Source organism: Typopeltis vanoorti, chromosome 23, assembly GCF_054136105.1.
Source record: "Typopeltis vanoorti isolate ZY-2024b chromosome 23, IOZ_Tvanoo_1.0, whole genome shotgun sequence".
NCBI lineage: Eukaryota > Metazoa > Arthropoda > Arachnida > Uropygi > Thelyphonidae > Typopeltis > Typopeltis vanoorti.
This window is the reverse complement of record NC_143571.1, coordinates 68,572,135-68,599,662: the sequence shown is the minus strand read 5'-3', so window position 1 is coordinate 68,599,662 and position 27,528 is coordinate 68,572,135. Positions and strand designations below refer to the sequence as shown.

Genomic DNA, 27,528 nt, shown 5'->3' with positions numbered 1-27,528 from the left:
CTCTCCATGTGAATTTGTGCACATTTTTATGTTGGAACATGGTGTTAGTAATAACCAGTCCATGTCCTGAGCAGAAATCCAACAGATATTTGCCATTATTATTAGCTTTGCTCTTTTCTCCAAATTTTCCCAAAATATTTTTGTATGTCTCGCAATCATTTCCTACTCTGCTATTTAGATCCCCAACAAGGACCAACTTTTCCTTTTTCATTGTGTCAGTTGCTTTTTCTCGAGCGTCAAAAAATTCCTCCACTTCTACCTTAGTAGAACCTTCTGTGGGACCATAGGCACAAATAAGTCTCATTGTCCAGTTCTCCATTCTCATATTTGCCCACATTACTCTACTTGAGACTGACTGCCATTCAAGAAGATTAGCCTCGTATTTTGTGTTGAATACTATGGCTACTCCTTCTTTTCCTTGATTGTCATTGCCTGAATATAACATTTTGTATTTATTGCTTAGAATGATCTCACCAATTTTGGTCTTTTTTGGTTCAGTCACCCCTATTATGTCGATCTGGTACTTATCTAATTCCTCAGCTAGCTCCATTTCTTTGCCATTCAGGCTTCTTATGTTGATAGTACCGATCTTTAACTCTGGTGATGTTGAGTTGGGGTTTGTTTTCAGATTTGTTCCAGTAGCTGACTTTTCACTGTTCGCCCTGGTTCCCTGGCGAAAACAACGGGGGCCTTGTTTAACCGGGCGACGCCCCAGCCGGCATGAAATTTTGTCATGTGGTACCATCATTTTTTATTTTGGTTTAACCAATAAGAATACAATTTGGTCGGCTAAATCCCAAATTGCCAGCCCATCCTCGTTCGTTCGGTATCTAGATAGATACCCAACAGTGTGCACCACGAGAAGGTGAAGATTGGACATTAGGTCAGAAGCCCTGGTCGGTTCTCCGCATTCCTTTAAAGGCTATGTGGAGGTCTCCTCTCAGTTATACAGCTTTGACCCTTAAGCACCCTGCCCCACAGGACTCCTATACCATATATCAAAGGCATATCTGAATGTTTGTCAAAAATTTGAAGAAATACAAACTTGCTGCTACCAATAAACCAAATTCACAATTTGCTACCTTCTCCAAAAGACAAACTCTCATCACTGATGCAGACTGGCATATATGAAGTGCCATGTTCTTGTAACTTATCTTACTATGAAAAAACAAGAAGATCTGTAAATAAAAGTATCTCTGAACATGAAGACCACATCCGTCTTATCAAGCCTCACAAATCTGGTCTCGCACAACATGGAATTGAAAATGCCAACCACATGATTCAATGGCAGCATACCAAGCTACTACATCGATCCATATATAAATATGAGCATCTGTATAAAGAAAATGCATAAGCATTATGGCACAGACCCAATCTTAACTGTAAAGACTGTCCCAAAAGTCTGGGACATTTTTATCCTCAACTGTACAAAATAAATTTATCAGTTATAATTTAATTTAATTACAGCTCAATAGTATTTATTCCTTAAACATGTTACTGCATACACAGAGGGATTCCAATGTAAGAATGTGTACTGATGTGTTTTTTTGAATGTAATTCCTATTGTTTAATAACAGCTGAAATGAAGTTTATTAGAAAAACTACAAAGTATACTCTATTTGTTCACAAAAGAAATGAAGAAATGATGAAAGAATTAAACCAGGTATCAGTAATAGAAAAAAATTACAAAATACAAACATAAATCGATTACCAAAACAAGCTTTAAATTACAAACCTTAGGAAAAAGAAAACCAGCTCATCCTCTTAAGAGATTCAACAATGACTTCTAAGGCCAGTACAGGCCACTCTAGGCCTAAATCCTTGACAAGCTTGATGATGTCGTATTACTGTGGCACATGTGTGAATTTATCATTACTTTTGTATATTAGAGGGCTGTTCTTGTTCTACATATCTAATGATTTTGGATCTAACAGTTTCAACTAAATGTATTTAGTTATAATAAAAAAAAGCATTTATTGGCTCTAATGATAGTTAAATTAACTTATCATGTACTACTAAATAGCTGTCTATAATAGGTTCTGGAACAGGAAACTGAATGTATCCTTTTCTACATGCCACATTGAGAAATAGAGTCTAAATATACATAAAATGGCAAATCTTGTTTTTTAAAAAAATAAAGTTTTAGCTTAATAATCATTAAAATGGATTCAACCTATTTGACTTACAAGTGGAAGTGTCATTTAAAAAAAAAAAATTATAAGTGCTGCAATCAACACATGCAATAAAAATGATGCAAGATTATCAGCACTAGATAAATTTGGTATTCCTCAAAAATAAGAGATGTCATAACTGAAAATAAAAAATATTAGATGCAAGATATGGCAGTTTTACATCAAAAGAGTCATTTTAGAATAGAAAATTAAATTTAACTTACCTTGTGTTGTTGTATGCAAACCATCAACTGTTGTATCAACATGTTGTGAATATCCGTCAGAGCTATCAACCACTTGCTATTAAAGAAAATGCAATGTTTTAATTAATAAATAATTTCAGAAGAATACTGCTGTGCAAAACATTTTACTTAAATTTATTAAATGAATTAAATAAATTAATTAAATGAATAAACATATGAGTTTTCGTATGTTTATTCATTTAATTAATTAATATACAAAAATAACTATTACCAGTGAAAACTTTGTTACTAGTTACTGAAAAATGCCACTTACCCAAAACAGCCATTTAGATAAAATCCATTAAATATATGCTTGATAGCCATGTTACCAAGTATACACATGTATTCAGTAACATATAAACAACACACTAAAGCCAGTTACAGCAGTTAAAATTTCCTATATTAAAACTTGGATACTTTAACATTAGTTAAATTCCAAATATCATCAGAATTGATATAAAAAAAAAAATCTGATAGCATCAGATAGCTCCTAAAGTTTGACAGAGAAGTATGACTAGGCATATGCAATTAATGTGTTACAAGAATGATGCAATGAAATGTTGTAATATCTTGAGAAGAAATTTCCTTCTAGGTTGATTTAGAAATGAATGTACATGCAACCTTAAATCATGGCATGCAATTTGAACATATAATATATGCCATTTCTTGAACTGTTGTGAAGGTTGGTGCTTCATAGTTAACTGTTGCTATACACAACTTTTTTTTTTCTCCTATTCCGCTAATATTTGTTACAGCTTGGAAATTAATATTCAACCTATTCTTAGTAAAGGTAACAAATCATTATTTTCAAATTACCATTCACTTTCTCATACTTCAATTTTTATATATAAATTCAATTTTTATATATAAAATAATAGAGAAAGCCATTATCATTCAATGACCATGCTACCTTGAGATCTCTCAACTAATAATTACCAGTCTAGATTCTATCACTTCTACCAGCAGGTGATCCTTTTTCTTATGTCATATCCCACTAGACTAATGCTATAGAAAAGTTTGGGGTCTTGAGTGGCCACTTTTGATATCTCTAAAGCATCTGATCATATTTGATACAAGGGCTGTTACATAACTACCAAAAACTTCTACATAACTACAACCAGACTTCTTCAACTAGGTCAGCTGTTTCTGTTTGCACATTATGTAGCATAATGTGTACATCCATAATCCTCATGCTTTTTAACTACATGCATACACACGCACATGCCAATGACCTTCTCCAGATGACGAAAAATCCAGTCCATAGTTTTGACAAAAACTTTCCACTAAACAAATTAACAATAACAGAATTTCAAATTCTACAACCTAAATTCTAGTCTCCAAAATATTTTTCGATCAGATTTCTGACAACCTTGTTAACCTTCCAACATACTGGATCATATGTAACAGTACTTCACAAAACAACAAGAGAGAAAAAAAACATATATATATATATATTCATTTACTGGTTTTCTACCTATTATTGTGACAACCACACAGCACTCAACTAGATAGCTGCAAAAACATATCAAACTAAAACCAAAAAAGAACTCAAATCCTAACAAGGCAGCCTCTAGGAGCCAGATAACCATAAAGTAAATTTGAAGTCAGAAAACAGTGAAATATTAGTAAGTTTAATAAATTAATTACATTTTTTTCTCATGTGAAGCACTATTGTGAATAACTAACAACACCTAAATATATGTAAAACTGGATCGAGTCTAGAAAAGAAAAAAAAAAACAAAATCTCCAGATGAGACAAGATTTCTTGTACTTCAGTAACTCAAATTCATGACTTATTTTTAACGGTATTAACAACATCAAATGAACTATTTTATAAAAAAGGTTGTTTTATTAACTTGCTTAAATTTTGCTGAATTTCAAATCAGCATCATCAGAGCACAGCATGTATATGCAACAGTGAGAAAGTGAAACAATACAAATGTAACAAACAAAAGATCTAAAGTCCTATTTTGGTGCCCTCTAATATTGTATAAATAAATAAATAAATAAATTACAGCTATGTGGAAGTTGCTCTTAAGATAACAGTTTCCCAAATTTTTGGCAAATTAATGCAACCATATTTGTTCAGGTTCATAGAATTCTTCATAGCCATGGCTGAATCAAAAAATAATCTTTCGGATCTGTAACGACTTCTAAATAGCACATTAGTTTTCTTCCATAAAATCCTGTATGAAGGGGTGTCCAAAGCGTGGTCTGCAAGTCCAGACTTGCCATAATAATGGTAGCAAATGTATTTCATAAAACACAATAAATAAAAATAAGTAAAAAATAAACGATGAATAATTGTCAACACCTAAGTTTATCTAAATTCTATTTTAAATATTACCTTCTCAACATCCAAGAAACTACTTTATCTTTGAACAGAATTAATGCTATATGAATCACAGATCCATCTAATTGCTGAATACACATTTGGGATGGCACCCCTAAGAACTTCTAAAAATCTTGGCTCAGTACAGAAGAGAGCAACCAGGCTGCTTAATAAACCATATCTTATTCTTCTACTTTCTTTCACATATTTGTAACAAATACAGTAATGAATAACTACAAAAATATATGTTATGGAGTAATTCAGTACTGTTTTTTTTACAACGGGTTCATTTATAAAGAAATGTATGTTTACACATGATGATATGTGCATCTACAACTATTGACAGACTCTTGATCAAATAAAGCACTAACAACAGTAGATTACATGCTCAAAATGGGCAACTTGTTTTTAAAGACAGGTTTCATAGTGCATGCATAGGTTCTCTGTCATCTTGGAAAACATGGGTTGGGACATATCATGTAATTTTATTCATTAGTTCATCAAGGTTTGAAGGTGGATCATGATGGAATATCTATTGCTTGAATATACCTCAAATGAAGGCATCAAGTAATGTGAAATCAGGAGAAATTGAAGGGTATAGGAATTCTGTGAACCTCAAAATGAGCCTTCCAGGGAAGTGTTCTGATAATTAGGCTCTAGAACCATGTGATGTGTGACCAGCTGCTCTATCCTGTTGGAATACCTGTGCATGAAAGGGAATGTTCTTCTTCTTCTTTTTGCACTACACATCCTACAAATCCTGGATGAATGGAGTTAACACATTTTCGATGTAGCATTTGCTAATCAAGGTCACGGTTGCATCACACTCTTCCATGAAATAAGACCAAATTATGCCATGGTCGGAAACTGCACATCATGCAGTGACCTTCTCACTGTAAAGAGGTTTCTCCTGGACAAATTCAGGTCTCAAGAAACCTGCAAGTTTGCCTGTTTACATGACCCCTTAGATGGAAATGCATTTGGTCTGAGAACCAGACATTATGAAAGAAGGATGGATCTTCATAGACATTGGCCAGCACTTATATACAGCATTCCAGTATGCATTATAATCCATTGCTTTTAAACACTGACCCACCTGAATAACGTATAAAACCACCTCAGTATCCCAAGTTTTACTGCTGTCTGGCATTGACTGCATTTTGCAGATGTAACACTCACTCCAACACACATCTGTGATTCTCATTTGAGTTAAAAAGTTTGTGGTATCCCCGAATTCCTTTAGCATTGCAGCAGGACATTCCCAACATGGGAAATTTTCGATTAAGGCAATGATGATGACACAAATGCTTAGGGCATGGAAATGACGAACAAATTGCTCACAAACATGTTGTGAGCAATTTGTAAGCTAAATGTAATGGCATAGACTCTACTCTACATGCATTCTTCTATTAATGCACATGCAGTCAAACGGCACATCCCATAGCACGTGTATTGAATGGGTGAGTGTCGAAGTTCAGCAGTTTTTGTTTTGTTCCCACCATAGCGTATTTCCATGGTCAATGTTCATCAGAATGACTCACATCTGTAAGCCTTCCACCATCCTCAAAAGGTGTTAAAATAAGTGTAACAGGTATTCCATCACAGTTGATTCTCCTTTCTCCTTCATTCCTTCCACTGCTGCTTGAAGGCTGATATATACAGTATTTACCAAGTGCAGACTATTGGATGAATGAACTCACAATTGATTCATCCAAAAGAAAAAAATGCTGTTGATTTCTATTAAACCAATTATAATTTCTTCATAATAATCAAAAAATTATCCTTGTTTTCAAAATCCTGACACATAGGTAGATCTTATATATCATACTCATTAAAATACTATATATATCATAATACATCATGTACGTAGCCACCACAGCATTGATTTCTATTGAATGTTCTACATTACTGATACTATCAGTCCACATGATTTAAAAGCCATTACATCATCATATAGAATAACTGATTTAAAAATCAAGATGATGTAAGTGGAAGAAAAACATCATTAATACTAATTAATGATGGAAATCACATATGTAAAATGAGTGGTGGGTAGGCATATTTGTCAAAGCATTCTCATATCTGTGGTCTCTAGTTTGGTGAACTGTTTTAGTTCTCAGATGAGCAAGTTAAGTTATTTGAATATTATAAATATTCAAATTTTACAGAGGTTATTTAACAATAATTGGTTTAGATGCCCCAGAAGAAAGATGAAAATATCAAATTCTATAATCAGTTACAAAATATATATAATAAAAGGTAGCCCGGGTTGGCCGAGTTGTTAATGTATCTGCTCCCCAGCCAAAAGGCTGTGGGTTCGAATCCCGCAGTGGGCATGGATCTTTGTGATTGTCTGTGAAAATAGTGGTGGTGATCGGTGGTAGATGGCACTGGTGTAGATGATGAAAGTAGTTGGGTTAGTGGTTAAAATTCTACTGCAAACCCTCCCTCGATGTCTTTGGACTCTCTGGAGGTCTTATGTTATGTAATAATCATAATAAAATAAATAAAAATGACTATGTAATATTAGCAGAAGACTTAAATGCAAGACGTGGAAACACGAAAATTAATAATAATATAGGAATATATGGAGAACATATTCTAAACAGGAATGGTAAAATATTGATTGACTTTGTAGTTTTATAATAACTTCTTCATAATAATCAAAAAATTATCCTTGTTTTCAAAATCCTGACACATGGGTAGATCTTATATATCATGCTCATCAAAATACTATATATATTCATTATTTTTTTAAAATAAAGAATTCTTTCTATAAACATAAAGACATACATAAATATACTTTGGCAGCAAGAAGATGGAAATCAATATTAGATTACTTAATCCTAAATGAAAAGACATAAAGTTCTCTTCAGATGTTCGAGTTCACAGAGGATATGAAATAAGTGGTGACCATTTCCACGTTAAAATAAAATCAAGATTACCACCTAAATGGCTACAAATAACAAGAACAGAAAGAAAATTTAAAACATTTGTCAATAAAACTAGATTATTAAATGACACAAATATACAATGGCTATATGACCAAAGAATTAACCAATATTTAGATAAAATAAAACAAAATGAAGAAACAGAATGGCTTAATATAAAAACGATACTAAATTCAGCAGCAAATGAAAGCTTAGACCAAAAAATTCAATAAAAAGAAAAAACTGCAGTTATGGAACAAATCAAAGAAATAACCAAAATGAAAAAACAAGCATATCATAAATGGTTAAGCAGTAAAAGATTAGAAGATGTAATAGAATACAAAAGAATAAGAGCCACAGCTAAAAAAGAGGTCAACAAAAGACACAGAGAATCATGAAACAAATTTGTTTCTAATTTAGAACATGATTTATATAAAATAAGACCCAACGTATATAAGATTTTGAATGAAACAAATTTAAGTACAGATAGTAAAGAAAACGTAAAATTAAACACCGAATTGAAATTAGAAGAATTTCTAAATTTCTATACAGAATTGTGGACAAATAAATGTTTTAAAAAAGATAACTGGCAAACATTTAATGAAAATGAAAAGGAGATAACTCAAGAAGAATTAGAAATGAGCCTGAAAGAAACAAGAAATGGAAAATCACCAAGAGAACATAAATTAGGTGCAGAATTATATAAATATGCAGGAATAAGGTTCAAAGAAAGACCCCTATTATTTTAAAATAAAATCTATTCAAAAAGTAACCCACCAATAGAATGGAAAAAAGCAATTGTGATCTCTATCTTTAAAAAAGGAAGTAGAGATGTTCCTAAAAACTATAGAGGTATAAGTATTCTAAATTCCTGTTACAAAATATATAGCAGAAGTTTAAATAACAAACTAATAAAATATTCTGAAAACTTTATTTTAGAAGTTCAGAATGGATTTAGAAAAGAGTGATCATGTATAGACCTGGCCTTTTTGCCTAAAATTAATAATAGAGAAAAGAAGATAATACAATTTAGAAACACATATTATACTTATTGACTTTGGAAAAAGCATCTGACAAAGTTAAAAGAGGCATTTTATTTAGCATATTAAAAGAAAGACGAATACCAAATAATATTCTAAAGGCTATCCTAAGTATATATGAAAATAATCAAATACAAATAAGATTAAATTATGAACTATCACGTACGAGAGAGATAAACCAAGGAGTACGACAGGGATGACCACTTTCAGCAACTCTTTTCAATATTTATCTAAATGAAATAATAAGGGATGCTTAAGGGTCAAAGCTGTATAACTGAGAGCAGAACTCCACATAGCCTTTAAAGGAATGCGAAGAAACAACCAGGGCTTCTAACCTAATGTCCAATCCTCACCTTCTCGTGGTGCACCCTGTTGGGAATATTCCCGGATACTGAACAAATCAGGGTATGCTGGCAATTTGGGATTTGGCTGACCAAGTTGTATTCTTATTGACTTAAACCAAAATACAAAATGATGGTACAGCATGACAAAATTTCATGCCAGCTGGGGCATCGCCGGTTAAACAAGTCCTCCTCCCCAAGTTGTTTTTGCCAGAGAGCCAGGGCGAACAGCAAAAAGTCAGCTACTGAAACAAATCTTAAAACATACCTACCCCAACTCAACATCACCACAGTTAAAGATTAGAACTATCACCATAAGAAGCCTCACTGGCAAAGAAATGGAGCTTATGTCAATCTGATATAAGTACCAGATCGACATAATAGGCATGATTGAAACAAAAACATCAATAACTGGTGAGCTCTTTCTGAACAATAAATACAAAATATTATATTCAGGCAATGAAATCAAGGAAAAGAAGGAATAGCCATAGTATTCAACACTAAATATGAGGCTAATCTTCTTGAATGGCAGGCAGTCTCAAGTAGAGAGATCTGGGCAAATATCAGAATGGGGAACTGCACAATGAGACTTATTTGTGCTTATGGTACCACAGAGGGTTGTACTAAGGTCGAAGTGGAGAAATTTTCTGAGGCTTTAGAAAAAGCAACTGACACAATGAAAAAGGAAAGGTTTGTCCTTGTTACTTAAATAGCAAAGTAGGAAATAACTGTGAGACAAACAAAAATATTTAAAAAAAATTTCGAGAAAAGAGTAAAGTTAGTAATAATGGCAAATAACTGTTGGATTTCTGCTCAGGACATAGCCTGGTTATTACTAACACCATGTTCCAATGTAAAAATGTACACAAATGCACATGGAGAGAAGAGGCAAGGAATAAGAAAAGTCTCATTGATTGTTAATAGTGATGTTTTCTCACTGGTGTAGGACACCACAGTGTACACAGGATCTGAAATTGGAAGTGATCACTATTTAGTCTTGAGCAGGATAAAACTGAATTTCATATTGAAAAGAAGAACATGTAAGAAAGTTTTAAAGTGAATAAAAGTTGAGCAGCTCTCATATGTGAACTATAGACAAAAATACACAAAGATTATCGAAGAAAAAATGAAAGAGTTTGAGAACAGGAACCAAACCTTGGAGATTCAGTGGAAAGCCTTGAAGAAAACATTGATTGATTCAGCCAGAGAGGCATGTGGTGAGCTTGGATGCAAGGATAGAAAAATCAGAACTCCATGGTGGACACAGGAAGTTAAAAGAGGCAGTGAACGAAAAGAAGAAAGCATATCAAAAGTTCCTGGCAAATAAGTCAGCTTGTGCTCTTAGAGAAAACAGAGACAAACGTAAGAAAGCTAAACACTGTGTAAAACTAGCTAAACAAAAGTCATGGAAGGACTTTGGCAAGAATATAGAAAATAAATATCAAGAAGGTGGCAAAATATTCTGGAGGTTGTTGAAAAAGCTTAGAAATGGAGGAAAGAGTGCTGTAAAAGGAGTTAGAGATGATAAAGGTGACATGAAAACAGGAGAAAAAGATATCCTTGAAGTAATTACATTGAAAATTTGCTAAATGAAACAAGCAGCAATGACAGCACAGTGGTAAAAACCACTCAACAGGTATACAGTCAGGAATACATATTCATACTTGAAGTAGAAAACGCCATCAAAGGCTTGCAATGTGTTAAGGCAACAGGAGTAGATGATATTCGACCAGAAATGCTGAAGTGTGGTGGTATAAAAGGCTTACAGTGGCTGCACTACATAATTCAGAGGGCATAGATAGAGGGATGAATTCCTGATGATTGAAGTAGAGCTTTCTTAGTACCCATATATAAAAAGAGAAATAAAACTGAATGTGAGAATTACAGAGGTATTTCCCTACTGGGTGTTCCTGGTAAGATTTATGCAAGTATACTTGAGAAACGGTTGAGAAGAATTGTGGAAGAAAAGCTTGGTGAAGAACAAGCTGGATTCAGGCCAAATAGAGGCTGTCAGGATCAGATCTTCACTTTACGACAAATAGTCGAGAAAGCATGGGAATATAACAAAGATCTGTATTTAAGTTTTGTCGATTTGGAAAAGGCATATGACAAGTTATATGGTGTCTATGGGGCATTATATCAAGCAATACTTAGTCTATATTTGAGTTGTAAGTCAGCAGTTAGAATTGAAGGAAATACAGGAAGATGGTTTAATGTTAAATCTGGTGTCGGACAAGGATGTACATTATCCCCTCTGTTATTCATTATCTATACGGATCATATTATGAAGGAAAGTGGTATTAAACATGATATCAGAATTGGAGATGTTAATGTGAGCTCTTTGCTTTATGCAGACAATGTTATACTTCTAAATAAATCTGCTACAAGTCTGCAAGATTTTCTGACTAGATTGAATAACTGTTGTAATAGATAAGGTATGAAGGTTAGCAATAAAAAGACAAAGACAATGAAAATAGGCAGAATTGCTAAAAATGTCAACTGCGTTGTGAACGGAGAACCTGTGGAACAAGAAAAACATTTCAGCTACTTAGGCATGATTTTTAGTGAAGATGGTAAATTAAATATGGAAATAGACAACAGAATCAACAAAGCTGGTATGGTAGGAAGTCAATTGACTAAAGTCATATGGAATGAGAGAAATTAATCGGAACACTAAATTAGCTGTATACAGGACAGCGTTTAAACCAGTTTTAACTTATGGATATGAGAGCTTGGTCAGAAGTAAAACACATGACCAAAGACTAGAGACTGCAGATATGAGAGTTCTGAGAAAGATCTGAGGCATGAACAGATGGCATTAATGGCAATATCATATTAAAAACGAGGATATTAGGAAAGAACTTGACATTGTCAGCATCCAGGAATGCATTAGTAGTGATAATCTCAGGTGGTATGGTCACATAAACAGAATGGGCAAGGAAAGATTAGCAAAACAAGTTTTCTCTGCCAGGTTGGCAGGAAAACGACCCAGAGGAAGACCAAGATATAGGTGGATTGATACAGTATAAAGTGCCTTAGAAGATAGAAATATAATATCTGATAATGTTGGAGTCTTGACAAGTAACAGACTGATCTGGAGGAAAATTGTAGATAGGAAGTTAGTAATGATGTAAATTTTTCATGTAGTACTATCATATCCTGTCCACCCCTTGCGGGTACATGGCAGGAATTTGATGATGATGATGAAATAATAACTAACTGGAATAAAAATTTCCATCTAGATATTAAACTTTCTCCTGCTATGAGCTTTAATGAATCTTCTTTTTGCTGATGATCAAACAATAAATTACAAATTCTGAAGATAACTTATTGAAAGATATTTTAAATTTAAATTGAGATAGCCAAAGATTATGGAATAATAATATCAATAAAAAAAATCAAAAACGATGGCATTTAAAGGACAAGATCCAGTAAGATCTAAAATAGTAATAGATAAAATTATTTTAGAACAAGTGAATTCATTTAACTACCTAGGATGTATGATTACATATGAAAATGAAAAAGATATAAACCTAAAAATTGCAAAATATTTAAAAATAACATTTCAAGTAGGTGTAATTAAACATTTAATTACACTTGAAATTACACATTTCAGGTGTAATTAAATCTATATTTAAACCTAATCTAGTTCAAAAAGAAACCAGTCTAAAAGTATACAATACATTAGCCCCTACCAGTCCTATTGTTTGGAAGTGAAATGTGGACAATAAATCAAAAAGACAAACAAAGTTAATAACAGGCGAAATGAACATGTTCAAAGAATGAAGTTTATGAGAAAAACTACAAAGTATACTCTATTCAATCACAAAAGAAATTATGAAAGAATTAAACTAGGAATCAGTAATAGAAAATATTAAAAAAATATAAACATAAATGTATGGAACATGTTCAAAGAATGAAAACAGAAAGATTACCAAAATAGGCCTTAAATTACAAACCATTAGGAAAAAGAAAACTAGGACGTCCTCTTAAGAAAGTCAATGATGACTTCTAAGGCCAGAACAGGCCACTCTAGGCCTAAATCCTTGACAAGTATGATGATGACAATGAAGTTATTTGAATGTTGTGCAGTTAGTTTAGTGTGTGATTAATTTCTCTCTTATTTCCTATAAATTTATTCAGTTGACACTCAGCTAGACCAGCTTTGCTTATTTTACTGTTATTTATTTTCATCAATTTTCATACTTTTCACATTACTTTCATTAAAAATTGTGCAAACGAAGTTTGCTTACATTTGGAGAAAGGATTAAACAAAGTATATAATTTCTTGGTATCTTTAATTTATAGTATAATCAAGTGAAAACTTTCAACGATGAAAATATAAATACTATAATAAATAAGTCAGTGTCACATCTAGGAGTAGTGAATGAAGATATAGAAAATCATTACAAGGAAAAGATATTAAATCACTTAGTAATCTAACTGCACAACAAGTGCCAAAACCAAATGGACAGAGGAGGCAAATAAACTACAAAATATTTCCTTGAAACAGTTTAATGAAAAGTTTAAAAGCAGTGCCTGTATATATATAAATGATCATTTAACAAAATCCAATAAACAATGCTTTACGAAAGCAATTTGGGGAAGTTAAATATGTGTGGGTAGGTAAAGACAGGAAGATATTCTTAAGCAAAGAAGACAACAGCAAAGTGATCCGGCTCAGAACACCAGAAGAATTTAATAAATAAAATAGAAAATGTGAATAAAGAGCTGCATATTCTGTGATCTAAGTCTTAATGTATTCTGTGACCTAACTGAAACAACGAACACATATAACAGGTCACCTAGCAGAGTGGTTCTACCACCTGTGAACAGTTCTGCAATCTTAATTTGGTAAAAATCTTTTTCGAAAGTGTTCCAATTCATCAGAAATAAGCATCAACTTGTACCATGTAAATATTAGATCATTTAAGTCCAAATGCAATAACTTTGTTACTCTTTGGAGAAAAAATCAAGCATATATATATATATATATATATATATATATATATATATATATATATATATATATATATATATATATATATATATATATATATATTGATACACTAATATTAATAGAAATATGGATAAAACAGTTTGAAATCTATAGTTACTCCCTGAACAATTAAAATATCTACTGTAATTGTAAAGACTATAATCGTTCAGGAGGTATAATTATGTATACTAAGAATTTAACTTTAACCTTAACATAAATATGCACAGTGCAGAATTGGTAATGGTTTATGATACATCAATGAACATACTGCTTTTAGTTGTTTATCATGCTGATGATGCCCCAACTAATACATTCCTGACAGAGCTAGATAATGCACTAAATTCATCAAAACACAACATTATTTTAGTAAGCAACATTGATTTGGATCTATGGAAACTTTATATTTTTCTATTCCTCAGTAGTGTTATCAAGTCATGTTATGAACTTATTTCAGTTCCTAGCTTACACAGATGGTAATAAAGGAAAGTGAATAACTCAGTAAGTTGCATAGATTATATACATTGTGGCCCACAAGTGACGAAGAGGTTCAAATATTTAATAACTTGTTTATTTACGATTTTTTTTTTTTTGTTATAATTAAATACAGAACCTGGAGATATTTTTTTTTAGCTATGATAAACCACATCACATAAATGCCTTCCATTTTCAGCTTCACAAAGATGGGCCCTTTCTAGGGCATATTCCATGCTGTTCATGTTTCTGGCTGCAGCATCCTAATTTCTGCACAGATGTTCTCCTTCAGCTGTTGGACTATCCAGAGCTTGTTCACATACACCTTTTCCTTTGGGTAACACCACAGGAAGAAATCGGGAGCTATCAGATCTGGAGGATGCGATGGCCAATTAACTGCAGATCTTCAAGATATTATTTGCCTGCCAAAAATGTGCTGTTTTCAAAATAAATCTGCAAAATTTTGGTTTGTTTGGGTTGTGAGGTTATCTGAGCCCCACTGGCAGATGGCTTGGAGGTCAGAATTAAGAGAAGCGGTGGTCGATGTTCTGTGGGTTGAGGTGAGTTGTGAAGAGCAGGGTTTATCAAATGAAAGGGAGGAATGTAATGTGCTGTCATCTGCAAAACTGTGTATTGGGTTAGAGGTCAACTGAAGTAGGTTGTTGATATATAGAAGGAAGAGGATCGGTGAGAGAACTGAACCTTGGGGGACCCCAGCATTTGTTGGATGGTGAAAGGATAGGGAGCAGTCTACTATCACACACCATCACACATAGTATGCATCCAGACAGGAAGCTAGTAATCCATCTGCAGAAGTCCTGAGGCAGTCCAAATGATGAGAGTTTGCTTAGTAAGCCTTTGTGCCAGACTCGGTCAAAAGCTTTGGAGATATTGAGTGCAACTACTTGGGATTCACTGAATTTCTCCATGGTGTTTGTCCAGTGATGGGTGATGTATGATAGTAGATCTACTGTTGAACGGCTTTGACGGAATTCGTACTGGTGGCGCTTAATAGCCGGGTACCTTCAAGGTAGATTAGGAGTTGAGAGTTGATGATTTTCTCCATTACTTTAGATGGGTAATGTTGCTATTGAGCCATCTGGGTATGACAGAGGTGGGAATAGTGTAGGGCAAAAGTTACGGCCAATTGCCTTGGCAAGAGACCAAAAGGCACGCTGCCATTTGGACAGGCTGCTAGCTTCCTGCTTTTGGCCCATTCAAATTCTGTTTTGGAAGTATTGATAATTTTCTTGCATTTGTTTCGGGCTTCAGTATAGGCAGTGAATGAGGATGGGGTTCTTGATTTGAGCCAGTTATGGTATGCCTGATTTTTCGTTTGGACAGCTTTGGCACATTTTTTGGAGAACCAGGGTTTAGTTAGGGGACGGCAGGTCTGAGTAGTGTAGTGTGGGAAATATATGTTTTCATGCCAGTGAGGATCACTTTGGAGGTAAAGGTATGCCACTCTTTAGAGGCCATGACCATTAAAAATTAGTGTTCCAAATCTTGAGAAGTTCAATGCTACCATATTTATTTATATTAGGTTTTTTTTTTTTAATATGCTACTGGTTCTAAAAAAAATTATAACAACTGTGTATTTGCTGTGATGAAGCATAGTAATGGCATTGGGTGTATTTCTTGTATTCACCAAGGTTGGCAAATCTCTCAGTTTGACCATGATATGATAAATTGCAAGAATAAGGAACCTTGTACACACCTCGAACAGAAAGGGAATGGAGTGAATCCTTAGGATAAGGGAAGCAAGCTTCAAACAAGGTTTGAAAGTAGTACAGATTATATTTCTTTAAGGTTCTGGCTATTTTTTCTGAGGTGGTGTGGCTATAGAGAATAGTAATAGCATTTATTGTAGACTGTATGCTGAGAGACATGTGAGCAATTATAGCAATATAATGCCAAAAGAGCAACTAATTTGTTGCTCTTTTGGCATTATAACCTGTTGGAAGTTTTTTTTTTTTACACTTAGTTAGACTATAATAAATTTAGTTTAATCCTTTATCCAAGTGTAAGCAAACAAAGTTTGCACCTGATCTTCAGGACTGAGGCAACTCGTGGTAAAGGTGGACCAAGCTCTCATCACTCCTTGACTTAGTATCTCCTGTAATGCAAAGCACATCTCCTTATGAGAGCTTGATCCACCTTTACTACAAGTAAATGCTGTAGCCCATGAAGTTAACTGAGGCATGGCTGTTGCTGTTACCCCTACGATGAGACATGAGCGGCTTTGCTCTGTGGTGGGGCGAGCCTGCCACGGCGTAGAGCCAACTGGTTCTGCGAGTTCTTCTCGGTGGCAGGGTAAGCCTGTTACTGAGGGGAACAACGCTAAGTTTTTGAGTTTGACCTGTACTTGAACATTCAATAAAGGTCAAAACTGGTCTGGGTAGTGGCCTTCCCTTAATGCATAGCATTATACATGTCCGCAAAGAGATGTGTTTTGCATTATAGGAGATACTAAGACAAGGAGTGATGAGAGCTTGGTCCACCTTTACCACGAGTTGCCTCAGTCCTGAAGATACTTCAGGCACAAACTTTGTTTGCTTACACTTGGATAAAGGATTACACTAAATTTATTATGGCATTATAACATCATTATGGCATCAGAAAATACCACACTGACATCAGATTACATTTTTCCTCACTGGTACTGAGGAAAAATGTAACATCAGAGACCGCACTAGTTATAAGTTGCTGGATAATGATGTCACTCATTCTCAAGAATTTCTCAAGGAAAAAAAAAAAAAAAAACTTAGGCTTTCCAGTTCCATTTGCAACTACTGCTGGATACTGGATATAGGGATTACCTAAAATTAATCCAAAATTTAGTTTTAAACAATAATGATATCATGGCAGGCTTTGATGTCATTTCCTTATTTATAAATACACCCCCCCCCCTTTCTGACACTTTAAATTTATGAAAAATTCCCCACCCCTTAACATTAGTGATCTCATTAATTTTGCAATCCATATTGGAAGGCTATCTTTATATAAAACAGATAGAAGGTACATCTATAGGGTTCTTCCCTCTTTCCTTCTCCCAATTTCTATATGGAACATTTTGAAAAATATGCTTTTGATAATGCCATTCTCAAACATTCTGTTTGCTAAGATATATTGATGATGTGTTCTCTTTTTGACCACATGGCTCAGACACATTTGACTCTACTCCTCCATCTCAATAGCCAGCACCCCAGAATTCACTTCACTATAGAGAAAGAAAATAACAATAGCCTGCCTTTTCTAGATACTCTAATCACCAGTCTTCCCAATTTTACCCTTTCTTTCTCAGTTTACAGAAAACCCACCCACACAGATAGATACATACAAAAACTTTTCTATCACCCCCACCCTGTGAAAAATATGTCAACAAAGCCTCAACTTTCTATTCTACTCTGGCTTCCCTTACAGTTGAACTTTCCTTTATTTGCCAAACCTTCCTGTCCAATGGTTACAATACTAAAAAGATCAACAAATTAGTTATTCCCATCTCTTGTCCCATGTTCCCATGTCCCTCTCAGCATAAAGACTACAGAATTACTATTCTTACTATTATATGTTATTACCATTTCCTATATCTGGGACACCTCAGAAAACATAGAACTTTAAAGAAATATAATCTCTGCACTGCTTTCAAACCTCACTTGAAGCTGGCATTCCTTATCTGCTCTCCTAATGACCCACTTCCTTTCTGTTCTGTTTACAAAGTTCCTGGTTCTTACAACTTATCACATTATGGTCAAACTGAGCAGTCAACTATGGTCAGTCAGGTCTAGCAGACTATGCCTTTGATACCTTGCACAGGATCAGTAAATTTAAACTTAAAATCAGTAACAGATTTAAAAAAGTGTAAATAAATATGGGTGCATTAAACTTCTCAAGATTTGGAAAACTTTAATTCTTAGGACTCCCACCCCACAAATAAGTCTAGCCAACAGCAGCCATTCTTCCACTTATTGTCGGTCTGTTTTATTACAATTTTAATATTGTATTCCTGAGAGATTCTGTGACAGAAACAAAATATCTGAACTTGCTGTTTAATTATTTCTCTGCGAGGTATTCGTTTTATCAGAATTAATAATGAAAGATTTAGGAAATCATATCTGTTTAGGTTCAGCTGATAAATATGAGCTTCACAGCTTTCACTATACAATGATGATAAAAACATTAATCTACCTTTCCTGTTTTCTTTCTTTATACTAAAAACTAAGACTATATTAGGTTGCCTTTAGATTTTTTTTTCTGCTGCAAGTGAATTTGGTTATATATAGTTATATAGCTACATATTCCATCCTAAATACAAAGATAAACATCTTGAATAACAGTAATTTTTTTCTAACAGAATGATGCATTCAAATTTCAAATGGGAAACTAAATGATAAGACTTTGTTGGACTTATTAAGCTCAAAAAATATCAGCCTCCATAGAATGTTCTAGAAGGAAAGTACAGAGAAATTTTTCAACTCATTAATGGGGACAGATAACATAACAAAAATGGTAAAGTTGGTTCTTGTAGGGAACCTGAACAACAGAGCAGGAAATTAAAACCAAACTATCAGGAATTAGTACGATATAAAAAGAAAAATGTGTACAAAAGTTTTAAAAGAAGCCAAGTTAAGAAGGTTTCAGAGATAAAAACTACTTGAATATGCAAATATTATAGGAAGTAAAAATGAAGTTCTGAGTAAATTCTTCAGTTTGCTTTTTACAAATATTATTATCCAGTGTATTTGTAGAGTTGTAAATGTTATTAATCTAGACATTGTCTACACAGAAATGAAACAACAGTGAAACTGTATAACTTTTTATTGAAGGATGCAAGAGAGGAGGAAATTAGGAGTAGTGGACTAAAGTAATTGAACTTGCAGTCACAGAGCAAAGAAGAAATCATACTGAAAATTCTTTGCAAGTAAGAATGCTAAGTTATCTGTAAAAGTAGATAAACAAAAGGATGTTAAGACTGGTAAGAACATATAAATATCACAGTTCTGATGGTTATTTAAAAAAGGTTCAGGAATAGAGGAAAGAGTACTGTAGAAGGATCCATAATGATAAAGATGGTGCTATATAAATGGACTAATTAACTTGAAAAATTATTAAATTAAATAAGCTGTGACAGAACAGCGATAAAAGGTATTCATGAGGTAGAAAAAGCTCTCATAAATATAAATCTGAAATGTGGAGAGGCAGCTGTAATAGATGGTATTTGACCAGAAATGCTCAAATATAGAAGTATAAAGGTTTTAAGCAGTGAGTGAATACTACATAATTTAGGACTGGTCAGAAGTTCAGAATGCCTAATAAAGCTCTAATAATATCCATCTATAATACTCATCTATACTAGAACTTCTGTAGTGCAATTGGATCAGTGCACTCTTCAACCGAATAAGACTTGATTTGATTCCTGTAATCAGGAGAAGAATCTTTATGAGGATTTTTGTGAAAATAAAGGTGAGTTAGCTAATCTCACAAGGGAAAAAGGGCTTTTTTTAATAGGGGAGGAAACTTATTTTTCATCCCCCAAACAGTCAAACATATCAGAGAACACACTCAATTAACAAACAAATATACTAGCAAATTCCGTAATGTGTGAATATGAATTATGAAGTATATTAGTGCACAGTAGATAGCATAGGTAGTGGATCAAATAGACAGTAGGTAGAGTGGTGTGTATGATGACCTCCTGTCAGAAGAACTTGAACTCTGTGAGTAAGGTAAGAGTTATTTTCCTAGTAAGATTTATAAAAACACATGAGAGATGTGGCTAGTAAGTGAGTGTTCCTAGTAAGATTTATATAAATACATGACAGATGTGGCTAAGAAAAATTGTGAGAGAAACTTTGGGAGACAAGACCAATTTACTAAGAACACTCACCTACCTTGGTGAGTGTTCCTAGTAAATTGGTGAATGTTCCTAGTAAGATTTATAAAAAACACATGAGAGACGTGGCTAAGAAAAACTGTGAGAGAAACTCTGGGGAGACAAGGTAGGTTAAAACTAAATGGGAGATTTGCAAGACCAATTTACTTTAGGTCAAAGTTGAGAAATCAGGGAATATAACATTGATATGTATATAGTTATGTTGATCAGAAGTGGTAGATATGATACTTAAATGATGAACTAACCAAACACTCTTAATTATATGATGTAAATAGAACATTGTACAGAGTAATAACGCAGTCTTTGGTAGAGCGGATAAAGGATTCCAATTTCCTATAGGGTCTGTAAGTGGTTTGAAATTGAGATCACTTATCCACCTTACCAAAGACCAGTCTATTATGGCCAAACAGGCAGTACATACAACATCAGAATTGTTGAACATGAGAACTACATTTGGTTCCACCACTATAGCCACTCAGCAGTGGCTGTAGTGGTGGAACCATGCTTTGGACAACCTACAACACAAGATATACTGGAAAAGGTCACTTTACTGCATCAAAACAAACATGAGATTTCTAGAATCTGTCTTAGATTGCATGAAACTGCCCCAATGGGAAGCACTCATCTTCTGAAGACCATCCATTAGCCCACTAGGGGGCATTATTTAGGATTCTACGCTCAACTTTGTTTTTTTTATGCTTCAGCCTCATTTACTCATTGTTAGTGCATTGTATTCCCTTGGCAGTAACAATGAGTTATTTAGGACTCTAGAGCACTAACAATGAGTTATGCACTGTATTTATTCCCTGATGATGGCAATTTGACTTTACCAATATATCAGAAATATTAAATAAATATATTATAATTAATAAGTAGTGTACGTTGTAATTTCTTTAAAACATACAGTGAATCCACACGAGTAAATATCATTAACCCAAAGTATTTTTTCTTTAAATTTCATCAGATGAGCTTTTTTTAAATAGAATGCAAACCATTATGACTAATTACAATATTTGCATAATCAAACTACTATTAATTTTTTTCTTGAAAGAAGCACATTAATTAATATCCTTACATGGAAACTTACCATTCTTTGCTTACAGTGATGTACTGACCCTAATTTGAAATTATCAGTAAATATACCTTATACGCTGCAAAAATTGCTAAATGGCAATGTTTGCAATCCTAAATCATACAAAATTTAGCTAAATTTAACAAAAAGCAAGTTATTTGCTTCAAAATCACGAAAACAGCTCGATTTTGAAAAAAAAAAAAAAAAACCAGCTAACCACGAGTTAAATAAATTTTTAAAACAAATCAAATGTCTATCAATATTAGGAATGAAACTAGAAAGGGATTTTTTATGTCAATATGTGATCACAAATGAAGTTACTTAAATTAAAAATGTTTCACTCAAGCATACTAAATCATTTTTAGTTGAGGAACACTATACAACAGTAATAACCATAAAAATTAAAAGAATTTAACCGGCTAGTTTTATTTACTTAATATCACGAAGCTTCATATAACCACTTACTAATTACTTATTAGTAACCACTTACTAATTACCAAAGCAAAGAAGACAGCTATTATATAATACTGTTAAGAGTATAAGCTATATAAAATCATAAAATCTCATAAAGCAAACATAATGAGTGCCATTATAATTCTCATATTAAGAGTTACATGAATTATGATCAGTCTGATGGTTGTATCATGTATGTTCAGCAATGTCAGAAGAATCAGGAATAAAGGCAATAAAATATTTGGCAATTGTAAAATGGGACCAAATATACAGGAAAAGAATGACATGGATATGATGTATTCAGAGGGAAGACAGGATAGAAAAGGGAGGGGTGTTGTTGAGGATTGTACGATTATATCCAAACCACAGTAGAGATTATTATTATATATAGTTTGATTATTATAATCAAACCACAGTAGAGATTTTAACTGGCGGTAATAATAAGTAAAACAAGCAATGGATTTGAGATTGCTTAGTGTTGGATTCTAATTATGTAGAAAATAGAATAAATGTTGTTTGATTCAGAATCCAACATGATTTTCCGTCATAAGAACTATATTTGTAGATATTATTTAATGTAAATAACATAAATTATAATTGATATTATATAACTACCTTAATTATGTCAAATATTTAATTGCTTAATCAAAGAAATGTGTTAATGGTAAATAGATTCTGTATTAAATGTTATTAAGCTGTTTTATTTATTGTTATGTCAATATTGTAAGAACTTATATTTGTAGTTTAACTGCGCATTTATTGAAATGCGATCATTCTATTTATTCCTTTTGTGAAAGCTTAATGTTATGTAATAACTCAATGTAGTTGTATAGCGTAATGTAACATTCGCGAGAATGTTTACGTCTATCGGTTGTCATGGAGACGCGTGAAGTAAACGGGCGCGTGTGAAGGGAGCGTTTGTGGAGAAGAGAGAAAATAGATAGGTAGTTGTAAGTGAGAGTGGGAACGGAACTTTGGAACTATAAGGTAGCAAGGAAGTAAACTAAAGAAGTAGATGTAATTAAAAGGTTCTTAGGGAAGAATTGAGTAGATATTTTTTTTCATAAGTGAATCTTATAGTTGGCTGAAAGCAAAGTCAGCCGTAGTAATAAAGGAAATTATTGCCGTAATCGGATAATTAGAGAACTGGACATTCAAAGAAGAATTCTGAATAAATCCAGTCAGTCTACAATTACGACTTATTTCTATACTACGAAAAAAGGAATTGTATGGAGTTAAACTAGTTGATGAATGAAAAATAAGAATAATTAATGTACCTTATAGTTTTTATCTGGATTTTTGAAGCGCGATTAATAAGGCTTAGTTATAACCTTGGAGAATTTTTATAAATGTGTTTCGCAAGTATGATAAATACAAATTGAAAGTGTGCTCACAAAATATTGGAAGTACTGAAGATTATTTCTGGTAAGGACAGTCACATTAGTTTATTTCAGTGTATGAAGATTTAAGTATTAGTTCCGTTGCGCTGTTTGTAACATTAACTGTAGCTTACCATCGAGGCTGAGAGTTGAAACTATAGACATTGAAATGATATCTACTGTGGTTAGTGCCTGTTATGAGTTAATCGTAGAGTGTAGCTGAGAGACACAAGGAAACTGTTTAAATAAGAATTTCTATTGTAATAAGTTGAGTATAGGAACTTTGTGATTCTGAAACTGTGAAATTGTATGTGAAAGTTTGGAAGATTGATTTATTGTGAATGACTTGACCTGATGTACTAGCTTGACTGAGTTATCATATTTAAAAGTGGAATACATGTATTTTGTTATATAACCATATATTAAATGTTTTGTTTGTTAATTTAAATATTGTGTTTGCCTGAATTTCTTTTTACTGCACCGTTCACAAAAATTCGGATCTAGCGGGAATCCCAGAAGGAAAGAAAATAAATACCATTGGCCTGAATGAGTGAAAAGACTGCTAACTAATTTTGAATTAATCTTACTAATTCATATAGACTTATCTAAGGATAGAGTGGCGCAGTATAATAGAAATTTCTCTACCCTTAGATCAGTGATTAATTTGCAATTAGTTTTCCTTTATTTTATGAAAGTGACTTTTAGCAAGATGGCGGATTTAGAATATAACATGAAAATAGAACGTCACGACAGAGATTTTAACTGGCGGTAATAATAAGTAAAACAAGCAATGGATTTGAGATTGCTTAGTGTGCTGCTGAGGTTGAGATTAACAAGATAAAATATACAATTTGACACTCATACAGGCCAAGCTTATCTGAACATGAATCATATGGATACAAGAAGGATAAACAGTGTGGGTGATTTCAAATATTGGGAACTGAAGAAGAAAGCATGCAAGATGAGGTCAAGAGAAATTACTAATGGATAATTGTATTCGATACATTTGCTAATAACTTTCAAGACATATTGCTAAATTAAGATAGTTTTTAAAAAATGGTGCCAAAATTCCAGAAGAACAAGAGAGCAGTGTTGAAAGCTAAGGGTACTGAGAACATGGAACACAGTGAAGAGAAATATTGATGACATAAATGAAGAAAGTTAACATATGAAATTTCAAGACTGAAAGGAATAATTCAAAAATCTACCAGGGAGTAGGAGAAATCAGAAAAAATAACAGGAAAGAAAGCATGGTGAGTCATTTTAAGTTATGAATCAATAATAATGACCAAAATAATAATAAAAACAAGGTGAGTCAATTAAAATCTAAGAAAAAAAGGAGGTCACATATGGTATAGCCTCTGCCCAAAAAGAAACCGAACTTTTTTGAAAATAGAAGAAACTAGTGGCGCCACCTGTTATATCTTTTTGTTGTAGAAAGAGACAACCTTCATTAGTGTTGTGTCATAAAAATGTGTTTATGACATTTGTTTCATTAGAAGCCGAGTTATAGTGCCAAGAGTGACAGTGTGTTTTGATGAACGGTTGGAAAATGAGTTTCAAACGGAGAGCTATGATTGACTTTTGTGTTAAACTTGGTAAAAGTTTTACCGAAATGCATCAAATGCTTCAAAAAGCATATAATGAAGAATGCTTATCCCGTACAAGTTTACGAGTGGTTTAAGCGATTTCAAAGCGGTTGTGAGACACTTGAGGAAGACGAAAAACCGGGGCGTCCAAAAATTAGACTGAGCGAAGTTAACATCCAAAAATTGCGTGATTTCATCAAAGAAAACCCGAAATCGTTTGTCAGATTGATTGAAGATGAATTGGGGATTCCAAAATCAACTGTGCACAACATTTTGGCCAAAAGTTTGGGCCTTCGTAAATTGAATTCACGATTTGTTCCCCACAAGTTGACTGACCAAAAAATGTATCGAATTGAACACTGCAAGGACCTCATTAAAACCACTCATAAGGACTCAAATTTCTTTGAGAAGATCATTACTGGTGATGAAACATGGTGTTTTGAGTATGAGCCCAAAACAAAGTGCCAGAGTGCTGAGTGGAGACCACCAGAAGAGGGACATCCGAAAAAAAGTTGCTTGGAGAAGTCTAAAATAAAGACAATGCTGATTTGTTTCTACAATTCCACGAACATTATCCACAAAGAATTTGTTCTGCCTGGTCAAACGGCCAACGGTAGGTTTTATCTCAAAGTTTTGAAGCGATTGATAGTGAGAATCCGTCACATATGGCATGAATATCATGATGCAGGCAGCTGGTCACTTTTGCACGATAATGCACCATCTCATCCTTTGAAGACAGTTTGAGCAAAAACCAAGTTTGTGTGATGGATCACTCACCGTATTCACCTGATTTAGCACCCTGTGACCTCTTTCTCTTCCCCCCAACTTCATTTGCCGATGAAAGGAAAGCGATACGACACCATTGAAAATGTTCAAGCGGCAGTAACCACGACCCTCAACAGTATCCCAAAAACCTATATAAAAACTCATTTAACCAATTAATTGACTATGCCACTGTATCGAAGCTGAAGGAGAGTATATTGATTTAAATAAATGATTTGAATAATTATAATTGGCCTGTGTTTTATTTTCTATCAAAAATTCTGTTTCTTTTTGGACAGAGGGCATGCATGGAGCTTCCCTGGTAAAAAACGCAATAGGAAAAAAATTTAAAAGAGATAGCAGTGCTAGTCAGAACTAATGATTTAAGTAGTGGCAAATATAGAATGAGAGAGGATATGAAAGACTTGATAGAAGAAGTAAAAATGGTTAGTTTAATACCAAGATATGACAATAATGAGTTAAGGAGCACAAAGATAGCAAATGATTGAATGTACCAGCTATGTAAAAAAAATGGGTGTAGTTTTTGGATATGTGGAGTAAGTTTGATGGTAGAAAAGATCTGTATAAGAGAGATAGCTTACACTTGAATGGATTTGGCATCAGATGCCTAGAGAAATTATTTAGTGAAAGGAGAACTAAAGCAGAGAGTCAGGGAAACTAGATCATCTTGAACGAATGCTGAAGATGTGTATATAAGTTCAGCTAGGATGTGTAGATGTAATAGTGATAGGAATGTCAACTAGCATGGTTATCAATCTTGTGATAGATGGACTACACTTTAATCGATGAGGAGGTAACTTGCTAAGTCTATATAAAAATGCCAGGAGCATCAGAAGGGAAGTGGTTGGGTTGGTTGGTTGCTCTAGTGAATATGTTGTGGCATTATCGACACCTGGCATCCAACTCTGGAAGCCAGGTGTCGATAATGCCACAACATGCCCTCATGTGCAAAGGATACAGTATTTTTGGCAATGACAGAAGAGATAGGTGGGGAGGGAGGGGGAATTCCACTAATGATATCATATGACTTGAGTCCAGTTAAGATAAAAACAAATGAAAGCAATAATGGGAATAATTTCCCATGCAGTACAAAGTTTGAGTGTGTCTGGTGAAGTGGAGGCTAACAGGATGAAATATATGGTGGGATGTTGCATAAACCTCACAGTTCATTTGCTGGGGATGAAGAAATGCACTGCCAAATTACCTATATAAGTAATTATTATGGATGACTTAAATTATCCAAATATTGATTGGTTATCAGAGAAAATCATAAGAATGAAGGAGAATTTATTGAGATGTTGCATGAATCTTTCTCAAGCAGCACGTAAAAAAAGCAACTCAAGGATAAAGAGTATTAGATTTGATCATAGAGTCAGAAGGTCATCATCATCATCATCAACATCAAATTCCTGCCATGTACCCTCAAGGGGTGTACAGGATATGACAGTACCACATGAAAAAATTACATCATTACTAACTTCCTATCTACAATTTTCCTCCAAATCAGTCTGTTACTTGTCAAGACTCCAACATTATCAGATCTTATATTTCTATCGTCTAAGGCACTTCGTACTGTATCAATCCACCTATATCTTGGTCTTCCTCTGGGTCGTTTTCCTGCCAACCTGGCAGAGAACACTTGTTTTGCTAATCTTTCCTCTCCCATTCTATTTAAGTGACCATACCATCTGAGATTAGCTCTGCTAACGCATTCCTGGATGCTGACAATGTCAAGTTCTTTCCTAATATCCTCATTTTTAATATGATATTGCCATTGATGCCATCTGTTCACGCCTCTAATCTTTCTCAGGACTCTCATATCTGCGGTCTCTA

General features: G+C 33.7%; 1 protein-coding gene across 3 annotated transcripts in view; it reads right to left on the bottom strand.

The window, feature by feature from the left end:
• Positions 1 to 27,528, bottom strand: part of LOC150093934 (uncharacterized) — a 513,542-nt gene that overhangs the window by 381,453 nt on the left and 104,561 nt on the right. For all 3 annotated transcript variants that reach the window (XM_090412955.1, XM_090412957.1, XM_090412956.1), the window contains exon 7: positions 2,396 to 2,471. In XM_090412955.1, the coding sequence (XP_090269081.1) occupies positions 2,396 to 2,471 (76 nt within the window). The remainder of the gene's footprint in view (positions 1 to 2,395; positions 2,472 to 27,528) is intronic.